The following is a 25,193-nucleotide window of genomic DNA, read 5'->3' on the forward strand; positions in this document are numbered from 1 at the left end:
GCTCATCATAGGCAGTACACTCTGTCGCTCGAAAGGCAGCGGAGTCTATCTGCTTAAAATTCAAAGTTGTCTGTGTCAAACATGGCTCTCAAACAGCCCCTGAAACACTCAGCAGCTCGAGAGGATTAAAAGTAGTTCCTCTGGCTAACTGCGAGAGGTAGTGTTGCTCCAAGACAACTTAATAAGTCTCATGCTTTCCTTTTCGTTTGACTTCCTCCGTCCTGTTTGACATTCTTGCATAAAACCTGACTGTAGTGAGCATGGTGATAATTCAGTTTCATATGGCTTTTTAATCGCCTTTCAAAATAGAATTGATGAAAGTCATTTCTCTAATATCAGGTTTACTACTGATGAGTTTGTGATGCTGCCTTCAAATGCTTGTAGGGTTGTAAATATATCACACTGAGAAAAAGATTAGTAATGCTTTTTGAAGCAAAAGTGTGTTTTATCCTGCAGAAAGTTCGACAACAAGGAAATGGAAATATGGTTGTGGGCATTTCAGGCCACTGAGGCAGAGCCTGTTGTCCTTGCGATCTTGTCATGGGTGTAGTTGTGTGCACAGTTGGTAAATATTTTATGTCTGTGTCCTGCTTTGCTGTTCCCACAGGGGAGGAACTGTACTGTGTAATAGCTCCTTAGCCCTTAAGACCGACATTAGAGAAGCTGCTGCTGCGCTTCCAGGTTTACTGACTGTTATCACCTGAAGAGAGTGTGGGTGTTTGGACGGCTACTCTAAAGAACATTGTGTTTCTGCTGAACTTGCAGTTTATCGGCTGCTGTATATTCCAGTAGCGGGTCAAGACAGCACATTGGTCTGAGTGTCAACTGCAGTTTGAACCTACAGCCCTTTGTGTTTACTCAACCTTTATAGTGGCATGGCTGTAGGGGTAGCAATTACAATCTTTCTGTCAGTGTGTCTTTTGGTCAGTCCATCACTTTAGTCCACATTGAAATATCCCAACAACTATTGGCTGGATTGCCATGAAATTGATTGATCCCTGGAGGATGACCCCTATCGACTTTGGTGATCCCCTGACTCTTAACTCTTAAGGGCTGTCCACACCAAGAACAGTAACTGTAACGATAATGTGAGCATCTACTCTTTTGAACGATAATGTTCTGTAAACAGAGGCGCCAAGTAAGTGCTGCACGCTCCAGCTGTGGCAGAGCAAAACACAAAACACTTACCACTGACTCTGCATCCCAGATGTTCTTCTTGTTAGCGTCTTCATAAATACTGTTTGTTGTATCAAACGGGTGGGTTTTTTTGAACCTCAGTGATGAGGTGTTGACCTGTTAGCCCGGTGTTATGCTCACCTTGTGGGACAGTAGGTCCGGGTGACGGGCTGAATCAGCTCTGGTGGGCGCGGAGGGCTGGTACACAAAGGCGGTGCTCGGTGTCTTGACGCAGTAACGTTATTATTGATAAGTATAACACCTGCCTGTGAATTCATATGTATTTTGAGGGGATGTCTGTGTTTCTATCGTTCATCAAATTTCTCTGAAAATGATCCCAACGATATCATTCGCCACCGTCATTATAGAGGCGGTGTGGACTTAAAATGATATATTTATAGTTATCATTCTTGTCAGCGACTGTATGTCAGGGAGTGAACTACGGCAGTGATCTGTTCTGAGTGACATAATATCAACTGCTGTATGAACCACAAGACTATTATAAGCCTCTTTGTGTTTTTTCTATATCATATTGCCCTTGTCAAATACAATGTACTGTAGACAAAAAAATCAATTTTGTTTCTAACCACATCAATATTAATAATGTTCTATAGCACATTTTGTGCGTGACAATTCTGTTAATTAAATTATTATGTCCAATATAATATTATATAATGGATAATAATAATATCTCCATATTCTTCTTTTCTCCTGACAAAATATTTATCATTTTCTGGTAGATGTAGTGTTTGGATAACAAGCTTCTTACTCTGTGTCAGAACTCTGTCTCTTGCTCTGGGGGTAGTTTGTTAGCATGAGTATTTATCTACCGCTGCTGCAGCAGTGTTTGATGGTGGGCTGAACCCCATCTCACAGAGGGCAGCCTGTCATTACTGTCCCCCCCTCCTCCCATTGCCAGTCAAGTCCTCAAAGTCAAGGCTGCCCTGCTTTAGGAGAGCTCTCCAGCCGGCCTGCCACATCTACTGACATAGACTAATTACACCAAAATGCCCTTTCCCTTTCACCTGCCTCACACAAATTACTCTGGGTATACAGCTGTTTTTTTCTCTTCCCACACCCTCGCGAAGGACATCTTTTGAGGGACACGAGGGAAAAGCAACAGTGAAAAGAGCTTTTGAAACTGTATTACTGTAGCGACAATAACAAGTTTGTCAGCAGAAGTCTGGCTCTGGAGAATCATTCTGTCAGAGGCATGACGTTTCAGTATCATTATCAGGACAAGCCGACTGGAAAGCAGGGGCAGCCATTTCTGCCCACCTTCTCTTAAAATACAAAAAAAGATCTGACTGTGAACTGGAACAAGAAAGTACATTTGAATACTTTTTCAGTATAATGATAAAACTGCATAAAAAGCTGTCAGATAAAATAACAATTAAATGTATATAAAAGGCATCCAAAGACTAAAACAATGAAGAAATCAGTGTCCTAATGGTCCAGCTTCAAGGCAATCAAATCCTAAGAGACTGACCCAGCTCTGCTGAGACGAGATCTTTCATCATTCAGACTCAAATATTTTTGACATGAACACAGAGGTCATGACCTGCATATATCAGATATAATCCATATTGTAAGTTTAAGCCGATTTTTAGAATACATGATTAGTTGTTTTAACTTGAGAGAAAGAAAAGTCAGATCAGAGGACAATCACTATCAATATCAATCAATATAGGAGCTGGATATTCATGGCACATTCCTACGTCCTCTTCCGTAAGCTTCTGATTTGATTTATAGCCCGTGTCTGGCCCGAGTCCACTCAGACCTAATAGAATCACAAAAGGTTGACTGGGGTGTCATCAGGGCACCCTGACATTAACACTGATGTGTAGGGGGGACAAGAGGACAATCAATGCACTTGAACCAGACAGGGCAGAGAAGAATATACAGTCCCGTCACAGCAGAAACTTAATGATATACTCTGATAAACAGTATATAAGACAGGCAGGGAGAGTGGGCAGCCAGATGAACAGAGAGGACATGAAAAGAGAAAAGAGCAGAGGGAAGGACGGAGAGAGAGAGAGAGAGGGAGGAGAAATGGAGAGGAAAGAAAATGTGAAGAGACAAGAAGGAGGTGATATCAGAGGAGATGTGAGATTGTCCTCTCTTGTTTGACCATAAGCAGACACATGCTCTGCCAGCAGATTGACGATGATATCACTTTCCACACATCCTGGTGTAGTTGTCTCATTGACACGTCTCTCCATTTGATTTATTCAAGTTCAAGAGACATTGAGCTGATATCAGTGGTAAAATACTACATGTCTATTTCTGATCAGTGTCATCACAGCAAAATGCTTGAACCTCGGTTACGGAGCAGGAATTACCAGGTAGAATTAGGTCAGACAACATGAGAGACTTACCTACATCAGATGATCGTCTGCTTCACCCTCTTTCCAACCCCATTTCAATGGGAGTTGTCATTTGTTGTCATAATGTTGGACAAAATTATGGCAGATCTATTTGGCCCTCTCAGATGATGACACTCACATATGCCCTCTTTCGACAAAATCATCAGACTCCAGTGACAGCGAAATGAAAATGAAAAGGAGTGTGTCTGATGTGAGCTGGCGCGGCGCCTTGGCATCGCAACTCCAGCGCAATGCAAAACTTTCTGCCAGATCACTGAACCCCCCTCAACGGTATACAAAGAGAAAGAAACCAGTCCTGAACATTGGCAGCATGCCACTTTCTGAAGAACTAAATAAACTGTTCAAAGTCTATATTTAAAAAGCTGCTTGATATTATACAGAAATAATTACACTATCACATCATAACTGAAGTTTCACAGCTGCTGCCTCTGTCATGTCATGAACTAGATGTTTGATTTCGATGTTGAATCCTTAGTCATGTTCAATATGAATATACCGCACTCTGGCGTATTGGGCAAAAAAAAGAGTCAAATGCAGTAGAGCTGTACGATAAGTCGATTGATCAATTACCTGATCTATGTAATGTAATGTAATGGTAACTAAACTTTTGGTCATAATGCCTCCGTGCCGGCCACAGCCACAGCCGGAGCCGGAGATGTTATGTTTTCAGATTGTCAGTCTCATTCTCGTGACCCCGATATCTCAGTAACTCTTCGGCGGAACTCCTCAAATTTGGCACAAACATTCACTCGGACTCAAAGATGAACTAATTAAATTTTTGTGGACGAAGGAAGTTCAAGGTCACAGCGACCTCACATTCTCTCATTTCATTACTCCTGGCACACAGTGATCTCGCGAAAAAACATTTTTGGCCATAACTCACAAATGCAAACACTAATTATGACATATTTTAACTCAAATGTCTATAAGGATGAAATTAAGTAAGTTTTATTTCCAAATGGTCAAAGGTTAACTTCACTGTGACATCATAATGTTCTTTAAAAACACTTCTGGTAATTATTCAGTGCTGTGACTCAGGAAGCGGAGATTGTGATCATATTTCCTGAAACTTGGCTAAAGGCATGCAACCATAATTCTAGTTTTTCAAGTTCCAAGCTTCTTAAATGTGGGAATTTAATGTTCTTTTTCATTTATAGTAAACTGAATATATTTGAGCTTTACACTGTTTGTTTAATAGAGCAATAGGCTGTTTCAAGGCATCACCTTGGGGTATTATAATGGGTATTTTTCACTATTTTCTGACATTTAAAATGATCAATCGAAAATCGTTGGCACAATAATCAATAATGAAAATAATTGTAGGTTGCAACAAAGGTCCAAAGCAGAAAAGAAATCTGGTCTCTCCCTAACCTTTATGTGCTGTTACCTCTACATGCCTATTTTCCACAAGAACCATTCTTGATTCACATGATCGCTTGCCAGAGTTGAACAGCAGAGGGAAGTTGCCCTCATGGGACATGGTTAGGAAATTTAAGTATTTCATGCCTTTTTCCTGCTGGAAATGAGACAGAATTATTCAGAACGGTGTCAGAGAAATCATCCTGTTTGATTCCAGAACGACAGGACAACAGGACAGCCGGACCTTTGTTTTAATCTGGCAGCTACTTAGTCAGAGAGCACAGAGGAGGCACAAGGAGGGAGGGTCGGGTGTGTGTACGCACACAAAATACTCTCAGACAAAACACACACACACATACTCAGTGAGGGCTGAGACAGGGAGCGAGGAGAGAAGAGAAAGAGTAAGGGGTGTAGAAAGAGGAGAGGTGCATAGAGAAACAAACAGAGATAGGAAGAGGAAGAAGTATGGCTGTTATTCTGTAGCACTGTGTTGTAAACTGCACTGCAAAAACCTGCACGCCCCTGGGACGTGTCATCAGCCGCTCAGCAGGATGCCTCAGAGGAAAAGGAGTTTCACATTTGGAGCTTACGGAGGGTAAGATAATAGAGAATTAATCCCTCCGAGTGTACAGTGCAATTTAGAATTTGCAAGCTTTGTCTGCTATTGTAAAACTACACGGCAGCATTTGCGTACCTGTTGCATCTTGTTACCAACCCAGCTGACGTGTCGTGAGAGGAAGATGAGAAGCTGCTCAGGCTGTTGCACTGTACCTGCTTAGCTACTGCAGAACTAGGCTGTAAGCACTGTGAAATCCTTGTTGACGATTTTTACCATTAATAGTGAATAACTGTTGAGATGCTGAAATAATTAGATCAGTGTATTAATATGTGAAAGTTAGACAAAGTGTTTCTGGCATGTGATTGGCTCATCAGGATAATGTTTTTCTGAGACTTGACAGAAGTTGCTGGTCAGACAGTGCATGTCTGATAGTCAGTGAAAGCAATACACTGGTGGTTTGAGTACATTTGTCAGTCCATTAGTGATAAATAAATGAATCCAGAGATGATTAAGACATAAGGGGATTTTTGATTACTGCTGAACTGCTGCCTTTTTTCCTTTGGGTGAAACAAACACATTAAGAAATGCTGTGTCATTCTGGGGAAAACAATTAAATGCTGGGAATATTGAGTTATGGTGCGATTAAGGATTCAATTAAAGGCTTATTTAGGTAGTGTATATCACTCTGAGGGAAACAAAAGGGAGCAGTTAGCAGCATCTTCACTTTAATGGCCGTGAATAACTTAAATATCTCATCAGCATGGTGTAAAAGAGGAATTGCTCTTTTGTAGCAGTCACAATGTGAATCTTTCAGATATGCTTCACAATGCATTAAATTTCATGAGCCAATGAAATATTTTTACTATTGTGTTTTGCAGCTTGTGGGCTCTGCCAAGTCTGCTTAGAAAACACTCATGAGGCTCACTTTGACATATCTGTGGTAGAAGTCAGGTTGAAAGCTAGCCTGTGTGCACATGCTGATACCGCCAACCACTGTAGGGCACGGAAAACATTTTTGGAACAGCAACAACCACTTTGTACCAAGATGTGCAATGAGATTCTAGGAGTAGCAGTCCAAAATAAAGCGTAGTGGTATTCTGAAAAATGCACTCAAATGAACAACCCCGGGGTACGTTTTATTTTCGGTTTTTCCTTTATCAACCTTTCCTGGTTTCAGGAAATTGGATCCTTGTTGTAGCATCACCGCCTTGTAAATTAGTAAGCTGTAGGGGTTTTGTCTAAAAGATCTCCTCACTGTTAAAGAATCTAGAGGAAGCTTTATAGTACACCTGGCAGAGGCTTTTTCTTCAACCTACAAACTCAAAACTTGGACAACTGGATGGATGAACTGTTAATAGCGACTTGATGGTTAAGTCCAGCTCAACCATCTGGTTAATTGGAAGTACTTGCTTCTGCTGACTGCACATCGTTGATATATCTGTGAGCCTGGAGCTGAGGTGCAGCAAGGGCCATTTTGGCTCATTTTAACTACAATCACTCTTTTAAGGAGTCCCATCAGAGTCTTTAAGGTGCTTAAACTTTCTCATTATTCCTATTTGTTTCCAGTGGAATATGTTTATAAAGAAAGGAATCATGCCGGTCATGTCTTTTGCCCACAGTGATATTAGGGGATGGATTCCACATCATGAATGATGTTTCTTTTGAGCAATGATTCTGTTGCTGCAGCTTCGTTCTGGAGCTTTTAAAGTTATTTTAAGCTGCATTAATCAATATTTTATCTTGACAATCGATCGATGTAATGTCTATTGTGGGATGTTAAAGGGGTTGCCTGTAGTCATGAACCTGCAGAGAATTATCACCCGAGGATTGGTGAGGCTCGAGATTTGACTGTTTATGCTTCACTCTCGCGTCTCTGCATCCACCCGTTCCCAGGTGCAGCAGCGTGGTATTTACATTTAAAAGTTGCACACACAACTTGCACAGCGTCAAATGGCATACAATCAGGTTTAGTGACAGACCATCAGTCTGTCAGCTAATCCAAAATCAGTGGCTAGCGGCTGAACAAAGAATTGAGAGAGGGAGTCTATCAGCTAAAGAGATTTTCCCTCAGGGCTCTCATGAGATACCAAAGCTAAGCCAAAAAGAGAGAGTGATTATTGGACTTCAATTTGTCAGGTTGCTAGATTCCACAGTCGCATGTGGGAGCAACATTATTTCACTCTGTCCCCCCAGAGAAGTTCTACTTGAACCGTTTGTGAGTTTGGTGACTTGCCTGTTGATGGATGGCACTCCATTCTCATTTACCTTACCATTACCTTTTCAGGCAATCTATTATCCAGTCTGGTAACGCTCCAGTCTCTAGCCCGCTCCTCTAATCTCTAACCTGGCTTCAGGAGTCTTTGAAACCATGCAGCCGTCACATTTGTTTCTAGGAAAGGACTGAGCTTTTTTAGTTTTACTTTGTGTCAAACAGATTTGGTTTGTTTGCTGTTGTCAACAAAATGTGTCTCTGTTCTTAAAAGCCTTGTTGTTGAAAAAGACTCTCAGCAGGGAAATTAATGCTTAATGAATAACAGAGAAGGGATTCTCAAACAGAAATGGATGGGGCCCAGGCCCAGAACATCAAATTACTGGTCTACATTTGTTTCAGGATTTGTCCTCGAAGAAGTTATTTTGTCGCAGCATAATTTCCGCATACAATTTATTGGAAATTGCTGTTATCATATAATAATGTGGCTGTTTCTACAAAATATTTATAAACAACTGCAAACAAAAACAGATGAGCTAAAAAAACAAAAACTGCTGGGAATTGTGCCTTTTTCCTTGTTGATGTCAGACTCTTTTTATCGCTATGTACATTCAGAGCAGGCAATTATGTGAAATAGGCAAAACAATTAAAAACAATAGATTGCTGAGGGCTGTGTGGGTGAACAGCCATTTTTAACATTGTGGATATTCAGTAAAATCTTTCTTTAAATCTCCCACTTGTATTTTAAGCATGGGAACAAGCAGGTGAAGTCACAGCCCCCACACTCCTACACAAGCTTAAAGGCCTTGTTTGATGTGAGTGACTTAACTATTTTGAGATATGAGGTTGTGATGATAAACTGAAGTTTTAGAGAAAGCTAGTGGATGTGTTGGTATTTTCACAAGCAGAAAATTACAGCTGGCTGGTGCACTGCTGTTGAGTGAAGTCAGCTTTAAGCCTGAAGACAACTGGTAACTACTCAGCCGAGCGAAAGATTAGAGGACTCTGCTTATAACCCACTGCTCTGTTACAGTTTCCCTCCCCCAGGTATGACACCTATAGGGTGCGACTGTGCACACCATACACCTTTACTGTCAGGCATTTCTGCTGTCTTCCTCATCTGTTCCATTTGAGTGCTTGTAGACATCTGCATGCTGATACAAATGCATTGAGTGAGACATTTGTTGCTTAAAGAAGCTTTATATTTTTATAATGTAAACAATGTGTCAAGTGATGATGCGGCTCACGGACTTCTCATAGTGATAAAGCTGCAGAGAATTATCACCTGCATCTGCAGCTTCCTCCGGTGATATATATTTCAGCTCAGGGTTGTAGTGTCATTTTCAGCAGCTGGTTTTGACCATATGGGTCGTTTTGAGTCTCCTGAAATAGACGGCCTTATGACGGCAGGCGTACCGGACCTCGGTTGTCATGGTTATAATAATAAACACACGGACTGCATGCCATGGTTACTATAATAATGGTCATGGCTTGGTTAGGTTTAAGAAAAGAGTGTGATTTGGGTTAAAATAAGTACTTCCTCAACATAAGCCTTTGTTGTCTTACAATATATACTGCTGGTTTCACCTGGGAATCGAACACCGCTCTCCTGTGTCATATTCCTTTTTGAGAAACACAGAAAAACAGAAGTGCTGGTTAATGTAAGACCCCCTCACTCCATAGTAAGAAGCTGCTTGAGAAAAGTTGTCACTGACTTTGATTTGATCTCTCTCATTTGTAATCCCTCCATGATAATGATGTTAATATTCAGTCCAAATATTGAAGATTTAAAAAAAGAAAAAATGATTTCACTTGTCTGTTCAGTTATTCATGTCATTTTGAGAAAATTAAAATGTTGATTTGCATTGTTAGGGTGCTGCCAGGCTGCATCCTTCCTCAGCAAGCAGCCAAAATACTGCCTTTCCCCCCTCAGGGGTTTGCTTGTCACTTCTAGCAGAGCTGCATTCGATTTAGTCCAATTATTCTAAAAAGTTTGATGGCAGCTCTAAAATTAAATTAGCTGGTGAAATTCTGGTTCACTGCCACCTCTGTAGATGGTCACATGTACAGCTAGTATGAGAGTGGACTGCCTTGGAAATAGGAAAATGGAAAAAAAAAGAAAAAAAGTCAAAGTCAAGTCAGTCACAGTTTGTAATAAATCCCACTTTACTACTGATGTGCGTGTTGGAACCCCTCGGAGTGAACTTAACAGTTCACAACAGCCCGTATTTATCAAGTGTAGCAGAGGAAGAGTGCTGATGTGGTATAATTACTGAATTTCTCTTGACAATCTTGCTCGGAATAGCTATGCTTCCACTCAAAGAAAGCTTGATGAATACGCGTAGCTGCATCTTATATTGATTTCTCACATTTAACACAATCCATAGAGATTTCTGTCTGAATAGATGCATTTTTTTTTTTATCTTCTAGAGAAATGAGCCTGCTGTGGTTTAAGTATACACTTCACTCCCTCAGCTGTCAGTGAAGTCCATGTGATATGTGTGATTATAAAATATGAGAACATAATAAATTGCTATACCCATCTTGCTGAGAATGTTTCAGCTCATTTAAAATGAGCTTTCTATGCTGGGAGTAATTAAGCTCATTATAATAAAGTCCAGACATTCAACATGGAAAATCAGCTCTAAAATAAGGCTGTTAGTATGTTTATGTCATGTAATGAGACGTGAATTTGAAAATCATGAAAAATGTTGAAGTTGTAGAGCAGAAAGGAATAGTCAATTAATCGATTAGTCAATAGACAAAAAAAAGTCAGCAACTATTTTAATAATTGATTAATTGTTCCAGTTTTGCTGCTTCTCATTGTCTAATCTAACACTCAACTCAATATCTTTTGGTCGTGGACTGTTGGGTGGGCAAAATAAACAATATGAAGACGTCACCTTGGGTCCTGGGAACTTGTCATCTGAATTTTTCATTACTTTCTGACATCATATAGACTTAGTTAATCACAAAAATAAACATTAGTAGTAATCAAATGATAAAAAAAATCATGTTTACTTGCACCCTAATATACAAACTCAGTGTGATAACTTTAATCTGTCATAATAGTGAAGCACATTTTGGTGCCTGCTGCTTTTACGTGTCCTTCTGTCAGTGTCATGTGCCCCCACAGTGGATGGAGGTGTAGTTGTTTATGTGACTGGCCTGTTTTTCCTTCCTGACTGTTAACACCAAAACAGTGTGCTGCCTGTGTCAGCAGGTGGATGATCACCAACCGTATCGCTGACTGGCAAACTAATATTTCCATTCTCAACACTGGATAACAAACACAGCAAAAGAGCAGAGCCCACACCAGCAGCTTGCATAATGTCAGTGTTTCCATGTCAAATACATTCTGCAGTCACATACAAAGGTGAGTTGTATCCAGTGACGGAACCAGGTGCAAAGTGTGTTCGTTGTAAGAGTTGTTTGGTGTCAGACACACACTGCGCTGATATGATGATGTTTCAATTTCTGACATCATCCCATTCTCTCTCATACAACTTCATCAATATTTTGACAACAGGAACAAGTACTGAAGTAGGAGAGAGGGGAGGAAGGACAGAGGGGAGTGGGGGTGGGGGAGGTAGAGCTAGAAATAGTAGCCGAAATATAGAGCTAGCAGAAAAGAAAAAACAGTCATCAGTGTGAAGACAGAGACATGCACTGATGCACACATACGACACATGTTTTCACCACCCGGCTCCATCCTGCCACCCAGTGGCGAGGGCATGCTGTTGAAAATTGACCCGCTGCTCTTTACAGTGTAACTAAATCCATTATTTTTAGAATTTAGAAATTGCATTTGCAGATACTTTGTTATACCATCAACTGGTCCTGGTCCCAGTGTAGAGTGTTGACTGCAGCAGTAGTTATTTCATTTCCCTTTTTCCAGAGAAAATAAAGCGCTGTTAGCCCCTGTTTTCCTCAACTACTTTTATTTGACAACTGTAGTTTCTGGTTGTTCTGTAGTTCTCCATGCAAAACATATGACAACATTATAATGGGTCATTATAGATTGAACTACCCAACAGCAAAGTGGTTCAAATTAGCTTTTTGACCAGCTTCAACAGTAAAATGCTATTTACCTATTAATGCATCAACAATAGTAATACAATTATAGTCACAGGAGCCATTTTTGCTTTTGGTACTTTTTTTTTGCTAATAAGCTAATACTTGCAATGTCACTTAATACTTAAGTGACATTGGAGTAAAGGATTACAATACTTCCTCCACCATTGAATTGATTGATTGGTGCGAATTCATCCTTTGAATATGTGAAGAGCGGGAGCATGTTAAAAGGTTTTTAGAAAACACACATAGTATCAGACCGTGCATCTGTTCATATACATCCCAACCCCTCTTTGGCATAAATCAATTATTTTAAAACTGAGTGAGATGTCCTTCTATGAATATTTCATGGAGGTGATGGTAAAACATATGTAAGTGTTGGCTGAATGCATCCCTACTCGCCTTGGGTAAATCTTACAGTAAATGGTTTTTGACACTGCCAGGAATCTCATTCATCAGCCTGAAAGGATTTTCATTAGACCGTGTAAGGAAGAGGAAATATCAATACACCGTCTCCGTGTCAAAGTCAACGGATATTGTTAACAAACTGTGGATGAAAGTCTGTTGGTTTTTTGTAGCATTTCCGATGCTGCTGAACAAGCCAAGATTGTGCAAAAAGTTGTCATTACACATTGAATTGAATGTTACTTCTTGGTACGGATGAGAACTGCTGATTTCTCTGAAGTGGACACATTACTGAAATGACCCAGCAGTGATCCCATGGGAAGATGAAATTGAGTCTCCCTGTCACATTGCTGTTGCACGCTATATTCAAACCAAACTTCAGGTGTCTTTTCTCTCTTTATCCTCTTGAAGGAAACTGTCAGAGGAATGACTTCAATTACATTTTTTTTTTTTCATTTTGTTCTTTTCCTGAGGAACGGAGCGAGTGCCTGTGAGAGTGTGTGTCTGCATTAAAAGGCAGCGTTAATTATTTGATAGGCTTGGCCCATGGGGAGGAAGGGATACGGCGTGATTATCAGTAGATTGATTGTCGTCTACTGAGGGCCTGCTTTTAAAGATTGATCCAGGTGGGAGAGTCTGCCCTGTATCATTTGTATGCAGGGTAAATAGAGAGAGAGCACCACAAAACCACAAAACTCCTATCACTCCTAAATGTAATGCACCGACAGAGAAAACAGCCAAACCCAGTGTTTCCCTTTGCTGGCTGCCTTTTATCTCCTATTCCCTCCTTTTATCTTCTTGGCAGTTAATTCTACCTATAAACACACACTCTCTCTCTCTCTTCCCCTCTCTGTCATTACTCATATCAACCCATATTTCCATGTAACAGCAACAGATCACAATCCTTTTCCTTTTTATCATGTGTGATATTTGAGTCCTCTTTTTTATGAAACCGGCACTATTTAGCAAACACCCAACAATCAGACATTTCTACCGTCGACTCCAAACACTTTATCTGTCTGCCTGCCTGCATCTGCCAGAAAGCACTTCCCATCTTTGAGACAATCCCACTCTGGATGTACTTAGCAAGTAGCTGGCAGGCAGAAGAATAGATAAAGGAAATGGAGGGAAGAAAAGGGAGCAGTGGAGGGAGGTGATGTGGATCATATTCTTCTGGCTTCATGGAGGCACATTGTGGTGTTTATTGTTGAAAACTTCACCGGCACTGAGCAGTTTTTTAGTATTGATCAAATCATTACATGTGATGTGAAAGAGGTCGCCTGTCTTGACAAACTCACAAGGAATATTAGCCAATGCCATCCCCTTGACTCTATGCAGCTCTATATCTGTTTAGCTTTCACAGCGTCTTTACTGTTGTTATTTAGTCTCATGGCTTTCTTTAAGACAGAGCAGGCATCCAAAAAAAAAAAACAACTAAAAAACAAACAAAAAGAAACTCAGATAAACCCAAATGTATGCTTCCTGCCCAGCACCAAACAGTGCACAGACAGAGTTAGTGAAGAGCTGGTGGAGCTCGACCAAGTGAGTGAGACCAAACAGGAACTAAAAGGAGAGTGACTCAAACCTACATTCGTCAGGTGCACAGACACTTGACTCAGAATGAATGCTAATGTTGCTCTGTGTCTGCTTGACATGTAAATTAGCAGGAAGTTAACCAAAAAAGTATGGCAGCAATGACCTTTTTGCATTTAAGGTTTCTGAATCAGTATTTTCATTGCTTTGGTAAACGCTAGGCTTAAAAAGTTATTTCATATATTCACTGAAAAAAAAATATTTCCATCAAAAGGAATTAGAGTATATTTAAAAATTCTCAAACACCTGCTGTTATTTGGTCTAAAATAAACCTTCCCAGTGTTAAATGGAAATAAATGAAGGTCGTTCTTGGCTAACTCAACGGTTGTTCAGTATCAGTTAGGTACTTCTCACATCTTGCTTTGTTTCGCCTTCTTCAGATGTTTCTAAAATCATCTTTCAGTAATGTGCAGGATGAGAACCAACATTAATCTCATGTCGCCTTGTTTCTCTCTAGAGTCGACAAGAGCTTCTCCAGGACCAGAACCTTATGGTGAGTCCTCTCCTCAATGAAATACAACATCATGCATCAGAGAATTTTCTTTTCATGCCTGACTGGACTCCCTTTCCAAACGTTGCATTTCCAACTGTTAAAGCCTTTGAGATTCAGGCTACGAAGCTGTTTTCCTATTCTAGATGACCCGCTACACTTTTGATTATATATCCAACTTCAATCAAGTGAAAGCATCCTCATGGACTAGCTCTATTCTGTACCTATCAGGAGTTCAGATTGCACTATATATCAGTTTTCACATAATCCTTCTGTTCAGCATGACTTTGTGCAATGCGTGTGCAATAAACAAGACATTTTCTGTGCTTGTATTGTACAGTCAATTGACTCAGCATGAAGATCTGAGGGATAGCTTTTGACTTGTCCATCAGTTTCGTGCTTAGTCAGTTACTTGCTTGATGAGGTTTTGCAATGAAGGCACCCTTCTCCACTTTAATAGTCTTAAAATGTGCTTTTTTCCCCCAAAGTGGTGACAGTGTGATGACCTGAATATAGACATAGTTAAAGAAGAAGGCTGATAAGACCTGTATTTTTAGAGCAGTAAAACCATAAGCAGACGCCCCCTCCTCCTTATCTCAACTCTGGCTTTTTTCCTAGCTCCTATAAGATTTTCAGTTGTGCATGGAATTATCTTCTCACTTAGAAAAACCTTTCTGTACTTATGGCTTTGTACCTCTGCGTATGATCAGGATGGAGATAGTGGAGCTTGCAATGTTCCCTACTTGGCAGGTAGTCTCCCAGCAAATGTGTGGCTGTAAATACAGGGGCAAGAGCAGATGGAGAGAGACAGGGAGCACAAGTATGTGTGCGATACCAGCTGGACACGTAGGGCTCGCGCCTTTGAGATCTCAACCATCAAGGGCCACAGGCAGAGTGATAGTTTAACGTTTACATAAATACCTATTATTTCATTTATATTCCAGTGCGGTAATGAATCCATGGCCATTTGTTTGTGGTGCTGTTAGTTATGTGCTGTTTATATTCAAATATATGTTGACATAAGTTTGATATTTTATTATTATAGTGATATGTCGATGTGCTATACAGTTTTTTTGTAGGGAATCAAAGCAGCAAATGTCATCATGAACACTGGTTGTCTATGATGATGATTTTCTGTTTTGCATGGATGGAAACTGGGTGTAGTCCGTCCCAGAGCTGACTGAGAGATTGAAATGGAGAGAAAACACAGGAATGGAGACTAAATATTAATTACATTTTATGTTAATTGCATTTTCCTAAGTATGTGTGTTCCTGTTTATGTCTCTGTGTCATACGCAGCAAAGCATCAGAGTGTGTTCTTTTGTTCAGAGGGATTTTGTCGTTTTGTTTACACGGCTCTCAGCCAACATGCCAGCAGCTAAAAAATAAAAACTGTGCTGCTTCATCATTATACATCAAATGGGCTACAGACTCGTAAAAAAACTGGAGTCATAATGAGTGTGGAAAGGACAATGGGAGGGTGCACTGGAAAAGGGAAATTGAAGGCGCAAGGATGATTCAGGCTCATCAGGGGAGAATACACCCTTGCACACCCACTGAATTTCATTATGAAGATTCGGGTTTCTCTCTGTGGCAAACAGGTCTGTAGCACATGCTAATGGTGCCGCAGGGCTGGGTCGAGCAGCAATACACAGCACATCTCTCTGATTTTAATCACTGAGTCATTTTGCCAATCGTGTATTCCACCAGTCTCAGGCTGCACTTAGATTAAAAAGCCTAAGTATAACCAACATACTTAGTAGTTAATAATTCATTTGTTTTGGGCACAGGGAGTGATTCCTCGAGGAGTTAATTTCTCTCTAAATCCAGCAGTTTTTTTTTTGTTTTTTTTGCAATATCACACTGTATATTTGTGTCCCTTTAGAATAGGTGTAAGGCTTAATTAAGACATGTCTTAGTTTTGTCTGTAGCGGATTTTGTGTGTGCTACCTAGCCTTTCACGCTGCTATTGCGTTAGGAAAAGCACCGTGTCTGTGAAATTTAGAAAAAAAACTGCCATGGCCATTGCTTCAAATCTATCACAACATTATCCTCAGCCAGCCAGGTGTAGGTATGTATGTGTGGGTAGAAACACACAGTGCCCACACTTTTCTGTCACTCTCAGCGAGCACCACCGTCTCCATCATCTCACCCTGGCACACAAACACATTCTGTTGGTGTTGATGTAACTTGAGTATCCCTGAATCATTTGGACAAGGAGGGGCTCCTCAGGAGAGGTGAGAACACACTTACTTTACTGTGCTAAACTGTAAAGTAAGTGTAAACTGCACAGTGTTCCCAATTAAACACTCATTAACTTGATTGCTCTCGATAATGGTGGTGCTTATCCTCCTCAGTCTAAAGCTCCTCCTGTGCTGCAATAAGAAGCCAGAATCAATGGCGTGGCATTTCTGCAAGAATTGTGATTCTGGATATGGAAATTTTTGTCCCTAACATCTTGATTCTGCTTTAATGGGAAGAAGTTAAAATGACTGTCTAGTAATGCAGCAAATAAAGCGGAACCTATAAACTATAGATTAAAATCATCAGAGAAATCATTAAAGGTTCCCTTGTTTGAGATATCGTAACACGTTATGTATGTGAATAGCTGGGGGTACGTCTTCTCTGAGCAGTGCCAGGGCCAAGAGCCTGAGCAACCCGATGACTGACACGAGGAGCTGGGCGGTAATGAAGTGGTACTCAGTGCTGAACGATGAGAAAGAGTGAGTTAAAAAGCTCCTAATTGGCCATATGTGGCTCTTCAGATTGCTGTTTATGGCCGTTGTCTATCCTAATATAGGAGCTAGTGTTGTGTGGAGGGAGCAAACAGGAAGAGAGAGCAGCCATCTGTAGCTCAATGGCCAGATCAAGGCTCATATACTGAGTCAGGGTTATGGCTTTACTGTGATGGGGGACAAGCAGACTGTTTACATTTGCCATATTGGATGTTCTGGATGGAGACTTCCACTAAATGACATACACCACATGAACAAAATATTAGAGCTGCCTTCCTGATATTTTGTTGCACCTCTTATTGCTTCCTGAACAGCCCTGACGGCATCTCATCTCACAGACATTCAACTGAACTGAGCTGTGATGGCTGAACAGGCCACTGCATCAAGCTGAATTTATTGTAATGTTCATTGAACCATTCCTGGACAGTCTTAGCCTGGTGGTACACCCTGCTGCCAGGATGTCCTGCAGCTTCAGTTTTAGCAACGAGAGCCAGTGTGCAGTGGAAACACACTCCACATCATCCATCCAACCATTACCATTAACCTGCTGTATTGACACATGACATGGAGAGTGGATAACATAATTTTCATTGTGTATTCCTCACATGTAAAGGATTCTTAAAACCACAGCTCTTCACTGTACTTTAGTGTCATTCTGTGGACGTCATTGGCTGCCACACACCATTCTTACTAGAGTCTTACTAGGGTGTGACACCCTGTTATATTTTCTTCTATTAGTCCATTAGCCACCACTTTTCGACTGGCCTGTATCACGGCTGGACCATCTGTCGTTTCAGCCTCCTCTGGCCTCATCCTCTCCTCCATAGCCACCATGACCTTCACCTGGAGCCAGCAGCTTCAGCAGCTTCAGTCCCTGCATCACTCTGTCCCCACTGCACTGACAGCTATGTTGTTTTTCAGTCCAATCCTGAAATTACATACATTTGTCAGAGTTTAGGCTCAGAGTTAACGGTCACATGTTTGCACTCTTCACCCAAATATGCAAAATAAAACCTTTATGTTTTCTTCCTTTCACATTTGCTGCCCATCAGCTCTGGTGACATTTGCATCTTAGAGAATTTATACATCTGGACACGAGCCTCAATATGTCTCTAAACAAATCCAGTGTAACTCAACTAATGTAATCCACATAATAACACAAATGCAAAAAAATTAAAGGCATTGTGTCGACTTTTGATTAATGCACTGCAGAAATACTACACACGTTTGAATGTGTATATGTGCACACAGTTTGGGACTCACCCATATATAATTTACAGCACCTGCACAATAGATTTGTATTTTACATAATAGCCTGGTTCTTGCTGTTACAAAAATGTGTCTTGTGATGTCCTTGTGTCTTCAATAGACCTTACTAAAATCTTTTCATGGTGGTAAACATCCTCCAGTATTTCACTTTAGCTTTTTGTCTTTTGTACAATAAACATTACACATAATCACCAAATATGCAGTTGTTTTATAAAACCACTTATCTTATTATATCTTACATAATAAAGTGCATGTGACTGTTGTTAATTATCTCTAGAGGCTAACAATGAGAACAGAAAAAAAATCCTTTCAGAACCTTTTTTGTATCATTTACAGTGGTGACGGTCGCACTAATTAAACCCAGGTTGTGTCTCTGGGAATATTTCACAGAGCAGCTGAGTTTAATCATAGATATAGAAAAAACAAAAAAAAGCACTGGGACTCTGGCTTTTGTTCTTGTCAATGGACTGACTGTGTGCTATTTTGGCTGCTTCAAAACCAGGCAGGGAAGAGACCACTGCTGCGACCCAGGCGGGTGTGTCCAGTCCTCAGTGACTTCACCAAGGAAAACATTATGACCCAATGCAGTTGCAATGTGGTCTGCACATGCAGGTTGTGCAGAGGGCACAGTGAGAGAGCAGCATGGGGATGGAGGTTATTTTAGCAGATGGGGTTCGCCTGTTTCTCAGTGCACCTGTTCAGTTAAATACGTGCTGGCCTGCAGCTGCTGGTAGATGAGAAAAGAGACATGCATGCTAGGGTCTTTTTGAATTACCGTCCACCCTCTTGTCAAACTTAAAATCACATGTTTTTAAAGATTATAATTCTCAGTTTTAAGACACTGTGACATAGGGGCGTTGTTGCTGTTTTGAAATGTGTTACTGCATGTTAAAATGTGTTTTTTTTCCCCCACTCTCCATTTACCTACTGATGATTAAAAGCACCAATTAAAATATTACTCACGCAGTCACCTACTGTACATTCCTCCCTGTTGCACTTCATTAGCCTCCCTACCTAGTATAGACGTATTCCGCTAATTAACTGAAAAGCTCAGACTTGAGGGGGTAATGTTGCTTGCAGTTGTAGCCATTTAACATTATCAGGAGGTCGACTCCATGTAATCAAGCTCTATTACAACTCGGTTCAGGAGACACCTCAATTAGGCGTTGCACATACCTCACTGAGTAGGATGACAGAGAGCAAATGATGGAGGAAATGATGCGTCAGTCTTACAGTGCAATTGTTTCTCTCAGGCATGTGCGGTTTGCTTTGTGTTCCATTTATGAACATTGTTCATAATTGAAATGGTTCCTCATAGTAACAAGATGACGTATATGCAGTCAGTGTCATCAGCTACGTATTTGTACACCCATCTCTGAAGAGCAAATTGTCACCGGAGATGAAATCTGACGCATTCTTTTGTCTGGGGAGTGGTGAAGACGAATGTGATGTTTCGTGCTGAAATTTCCAATAGATGGCTCATAAACACTCAGTGTAGTTAGTAGTGGCAAATGGTCTCAGTTCTTCGCGATTTCCCACAGAATCACTTCACTGTATCGAGCCTGTAAATAAAACATCTAATTGTCAGGCATGCATGCTGGTTTTATGCTCCAACATTGTCATGTTAACAAGTCATATACCAAAATTTGTTGTTTGCATTTGCACATCACTATCTTCTTATTCTCAGCTTCAATCTCTGCTTGAGGTCAGCTGTGTTGTTTACCGTTTTATCCCCTTTTTTGTGTGTGTGCTCCTCACTCAAGAGCCGCTGCGCCCACCTGGCGCAGCTGCTGACAGCCCTGCATGTCCACATAATGACTCTAATCACCCAGTTAGTCGCCAGCGCACTCAGAAACACTGCAGAGTGGGGTTTGGCTCAGTCCACTCGCCATTCAGTCAATTAAGGACAAGGAAATATTGTCAGAATTTTAACTTTGAAAACTCTTTCCCCTTTGGGAAAGTTTGTCTTACTTTTCGTCTTACGTTTCCTACCAAGAAAAAAAATGAGAAAAGTGCAACCTATAGAAATAAAATACTGCTGATACTAGCTGTTTATGTGCTGTTTAATTGATTTGAGTACGAAGTGTACTGACCCCAAACCTGCCTCAAAGCATTTAACCTGCTGTTTTGTGGACAATATTGTTCACAAGAAAACAAAGGTAGTTCTTAGATTTTCCTCCTCCAATCCGTCTGTCGTATTCCCAGCAGGCTTCATTTAGCTCCAGAGTTGGGATCTAGTGCAGTTTACTGTGCTTCAAGAAGTGTTCTTTTACAAAAACAACCACCAACAGGCAATTTAGAGCTCCCAATTTCCATAAGTGCGAATGTGAAGCTGTCCATGATGTACCCTGCCCAATGCATTCTGGTATGGAGTCCAGACCCACTGCAGTTGAACAAGATACACTGTACGCCAAAGGGGTGGATATGAGCCATTGTTACTGCTATCTTTTTTTAATCTATTTTGTCTGTTTGAAATTTAATGTAAGCCTGAAACTTGATTTAATGGTTCCAAATAAAGTACATAAAATATAAACTGCATAAGGAAAACGCTGGAGTGTAGTCTAATTGGAAATAGGGGAATTTTGTTGGTGAACTGTGGATGAGCCACAGCATGTCTTCCATATGCTACCTGCCCCACTGACAGTCCTGTGGTTTCACACTCAGTTTGGGTCCAGGTTTATCACTGCCAAAATCAATAGAGAGGGCCACCTAAATGCAAGGTAATTATGAGAGCTGGCAGGGTTCTGGGCGTGCTGACAACACTGTTGTTGTGTTGAAGAACTGCTTCGTTTCCCACCTTTCAAGCCATGAGGTGAGCGAGAGCCCAGGCCCAGTCCTGCAACCAAAGGCTCCGCATGTTAATTACATTTTTGATAGAAAGTCATCTTATGTCTCTTTTCCTGCCTCCAGTTTGAAGGTGCCCTGTGGAGTTTTCTTGTAAATAAACAAACGTTATGTTTACATTTAGTGTTTCCCACCAATATGCATGGTGTGTATCCTTGAGGTTTAACAAAAGTTCACTTCCCTCCCTCCATAAAACATTTGCAAAGCCATTTTTTGAAAACATTTTAAACCCTGTACTGTTTGCATCCATGTTTGCATTCTAGCAGGATTCCTCTTCCCTTCTGGTGCTTTGCCTCATTTGTTGGAGCAACCGATTCTCAGCAGAGTAGTTTGAAACCAACGGCAGGATGTTTGGTGAAGACATTGCTCCATAGCGCTGCTAGTGGTTAAAAAGTCCTAGTCCTTTTTAGTACTAGCATGCATAAGTCTCCATGACACAAGAATACACAGTTATGTAAACACTGATATACATCATGATATGTGAGTGGAAAAGATGTATAACTTTCCCGCCTTTTTGTTGTTGTTGTTGTCTCTGTGAGACTAACACTGACCCTACTAAAAGCAAACCAGGAAAAATTCTCAAGACTGCAAAAATAGTTGTATTTAACCTGCTGATGCACAGGTTTAAAATTTGGTTGAGCTGAGAGGAGCCTTTACATCTTTAAGGATTACTGAAAACAGTTTTGACTTTTGACCCGAGGAGTTCACATAGAGGAGCAGCAACTGTAGAGTTTTTTTTTTTTTTTTTATATAAAAGTTTCAACTATACTCTAGGTGTCACTAGAGCTCAAATAACACGAGTGGAACCAAAGTATCTTAAGATATAGATGGGGGAGAGAAAGCTGTGGAAAAGGCCAGCGAGGCTGAATCTGCCCTGCAGCATCAGGGGAGGGGGGCTTGAGCGTGACTTTTGTCCTCAAGTGTGTCATTGTTGTCACAAGGACAAAATTCTTGTAAATTAAAGTGTTACTAATGCTGTTTTGAGGAGTATTCTCTGCTGTTTAGTGGTGTGTAAATGTTAAATTTAGCTGCCTCAGGAGTAGACTGGGAAGAGAGTGGGAAACAGTCACAGTGAGAGACAGACAGAGGGGGATGAAACTAATGAAATCAGAAATGGGGGGGAGAAAAAAAAGAGTCAGAAGAGCCGCAGCATGACCCACATACAATTGCTCTTGTAATTGCACACCATCTGATCAACTTGACAATTCTGAATTCCCATGTACTCACTTGGGGGAAAAAAAAATACAGATAATTTGTTTGTTCAACCTCCTCCTGACCTGGTTTGACTCCTGCTTGTTCTGCCCCGTGTAAGCAGAGATCCTCTTTCATCTTCAGCTCCACCCCACTGGTGGCTCAGAGGCTTGAAACAGGCAGGAAGGTGTTGATTGTATTTAACCTGCCTGCTTCATGCTCCTTCTCTGCCTTTTTTTTTTTTCAGCTGCCCTCCCTGGGGTAAAACTATCTTCCCAGGGTGAGTGGTATAGAGCAGCTTACCTGGGACCTCTGCTGGGAAACCACAATGTAGGTTAGTCAGTGTAACCAAGAACATCCTGAGTAGTAAATAAGAAGAAAATGTTCATTGTGGCTACCTGGAAACATTACGCTCAGACGAGGGTGTGGACAAGCCAAGAGGCAGCCGAAAGGCTTGTCTTGCATCCTCTCATGGGTTTGTTTCAGGGCCTGCAGTCTGTACTGAAACTGTAACCCTAGCAAGCAGTTAGATCAGTCATCAGAGGTAATGCTCCAGAGCAAAGACACAAGAGGAAGAAGGCATTTTGAGATTTTGGAGAGTGAGCATCTCTGACACCGTTTCCTGAAAAATGGAGCATGTTTGGTAAGTTGATGGGTCAGTTTATTATATATAGATCTTTTGTAGCTTTTGTTTGGTCCTTCCTGGTGCTATATGTGTGGGATAGCCTTGTATAATAATTGTTGCAAATGTTACAAAGCTGAGTCACAGCAAAGACATTATGTGACGCATTTTGAATCATTAGTTGAATCTGTAAACACCAAAACTCCTGTTATGGATATTAGAGGAGGCTCAACTGTATGCAGCCCCCATTTACATACTTTGGACTTATTTTTGATGATAACGTGATTCGGGATTCATACAGTCCTTTGCAGATACTGTGCTACGTTTGCTGCAGAGAGGTGGACATGAACAGGCGGCGTGGTGTTGAAATCCAGTGAATGCCTTATATGCAAATCTTCTTTGTTGTGACTGTGCGCGTAATGTGCAGTGATGTCTCCTACTGTCTCATGCATGGGGATTTAGCCTCCCACCAAATAGTGAAATGTGATTGCTCAGTAATACATTGGACAACACTGACCTGTGCTTATTCCTCTGTGGGCTGAGCAAGTGATTTTCTCCATTATGTGTGAGTGTGCTGCGAAATCTGCAGCATTTAAGAGCTTTTCAGCTAACTGTCTGCCACTGATGTTTCAAATGGACAATGGGAGGGTTAGGCTTATCTCAGCAGGAGGTGTTTCAGGATGTTGGAACAAGCTGTCAGAGTGAGACAGATAATAGGACAGAGATCCGATGTCACCTTTCAAATGAGACAATGTCTCTTTTTATGAAAACTTTGCTTTCAAGCCCACATCCGGCTGCAGAATTTGGTCCTATTGAATGAGCAGACTCCGTTATTAACAAGCAGACTCGCTGAGGGAAATGCTAAGCAAAGCAACACCCACAGCTTGAATGGGCAGCTCTCTGTCACAGACAGATGAAGAGAAATGAGGGGAGTTGGAGATGGAAAGCAAACAAAAGGGGAGACATCGGGAGGAAGAGCAGGAGCTAGAGAGAGAAGAGAGAGCGTTTGTGATCGCCTCAGAATAAAAACAGCCAGGAACATGCACGCATGTACGTGACAAAGAAGGAGAGAGAGGGAGAGAGGAAAACAAGGAGGGTAGAGGGAGGGCTACTCTCAGCATCATCTGACAGGAGAGAGGCTGATCTCCGACAGCAGGTGTTGGAGGACAGAGAGACTGAGTCAGACACACGGAGCGAGCGATACGTTGGGGAGCAGCAAATTGTTGAGGAGAAGAGACTGAGCTGCAAGTGAGGCAGACAGGTAAGCATGGATAGAGATGATGGAGTGCACTTGAAACTGCTGAAAAATGAGAGGGACGGAGCTAAAGTCAGCACCAGATAGAGTGATAAGGGAGAGAAAACGGACATTTGATACAAGGAGCTGAAGAAGAGTCTGCCTCTTGTTTAGCTCTGTGTGCAGCTCTGGCTGATCCGTCCTGATCTCTTCATCCTCCACTCTAAACTTTCTCTCTATATGTCTCTGTCCTCCTCTCCCTTTCTCTCTTGTCCACCCAGGAAGTGGCTTACTGGCATCTTGAGTAAATGACTCTGCTTTCATTGTGCATTAGCTGCTGTAGTTGATTAGATTAGTTGCTCTCTACTAAGTGGACCTGCAAAGCTTAGGGGTTTATGTGCACTTGTCTCTTTCAGACTCAGTGTACGTGTTGGCGTGTGTGTGTGTGTGTGTGTGTGTGTGTGTGTGTGTGTGTGTGGTGCTGATGGAAGAAAAGATGCAGCCAATATATATAATATGATCCAAATATTATTTTGTTCAGTATTTATGAATCGTAGGAACTCTAAGCCGTGGAAAGAATTTAAGCTATAATGCAACTGAGAGGCAAAACCTTGGAGCTGCTCCAGTGAAGATGAATTGGAAAATAACATTCTGGTTTCATGGATTGCTTTGAGCTTTCACATTGAGTTGAACTACAATTGACTGTTATGACAACAATTATCAAAAAGAAAAATAAATGTGCCAGAATGTCTGTGAAGTTTGCGCTTTGCCGGAGCTGTTTCCATTTCAGTTTAATTGGAGCAACTCCAGGGTCTGTCTTTTGGTGACAGCAAGACAGGAACTGACTGATGATGATGATGATGATGATGATGATGATGATGATGATGATGATGATGATGATCAGCAATGCAAGAAAATTAAGTCATTTTTGTCCCAGTTACAAAAATAAGGACAGATTTTTGACATGAAAGTATTGACTGGTGGTTTGCTGTTGTAACAGATTTGCTGTTTCTTGTAATAATTTAGTTGTTGTTGGTTTATAGAAG

The 25,193-nt window shown here is 41.1% G+C and overlaps 1 protein-coding gene across 4 annotated transcripts in view; it reads left to right on the forward strand.

The window, feature by feature from the left end:
* Positions 1 to 5,291: 5,291 nt before the first annotated feature.
* rap1gapb (RAP1 GTPase activating protein b) overlaps positions 5,292 to 25,193 on the forward strand; it is a 55,431-nt gene continuing 35,529 nt past the window's right edge. For 3 of the 4 annotated variants that reach the window (XM_087173043.1, XM_087173046.1, XM_087173047.1), the window contains exons 1-2: positions 5,292 to 5,517; positions 14,220 to 14,255. In XM_087173043.1, the coding sequence (XP_087029169.1) occupies positions 5,474 to 5,517; positions 14,220 to 14,255 (80 nt within the window). In that variant the 5' untranslated portion in view covers positions 5,292 to 5,473. The remainder of the gene's footprint in view (positions 5,518 to 14,219; positions 14,256 to 25,193) is intronic. The other variant, XM_087173045.1, reaches the window with a different exon arrangement.

This window comes from Seriola lalandi, unplaced genomic scaffold, assembly GCF_002814215.2.
Source record: "Seriola lalandi dorsalis isolate HSWRI2012SDOR001 ecotype SW California unplaced genomic scaffold, Sedor1 jcf7180002053991, whole genome shotgun sequence".
Classification (NCBI taxonomy): Eukaryota; Metazoa; Chordata; class Actinopteri; order Carangiformes; family Carangidae; genus Seriola; species Seriola lalandi.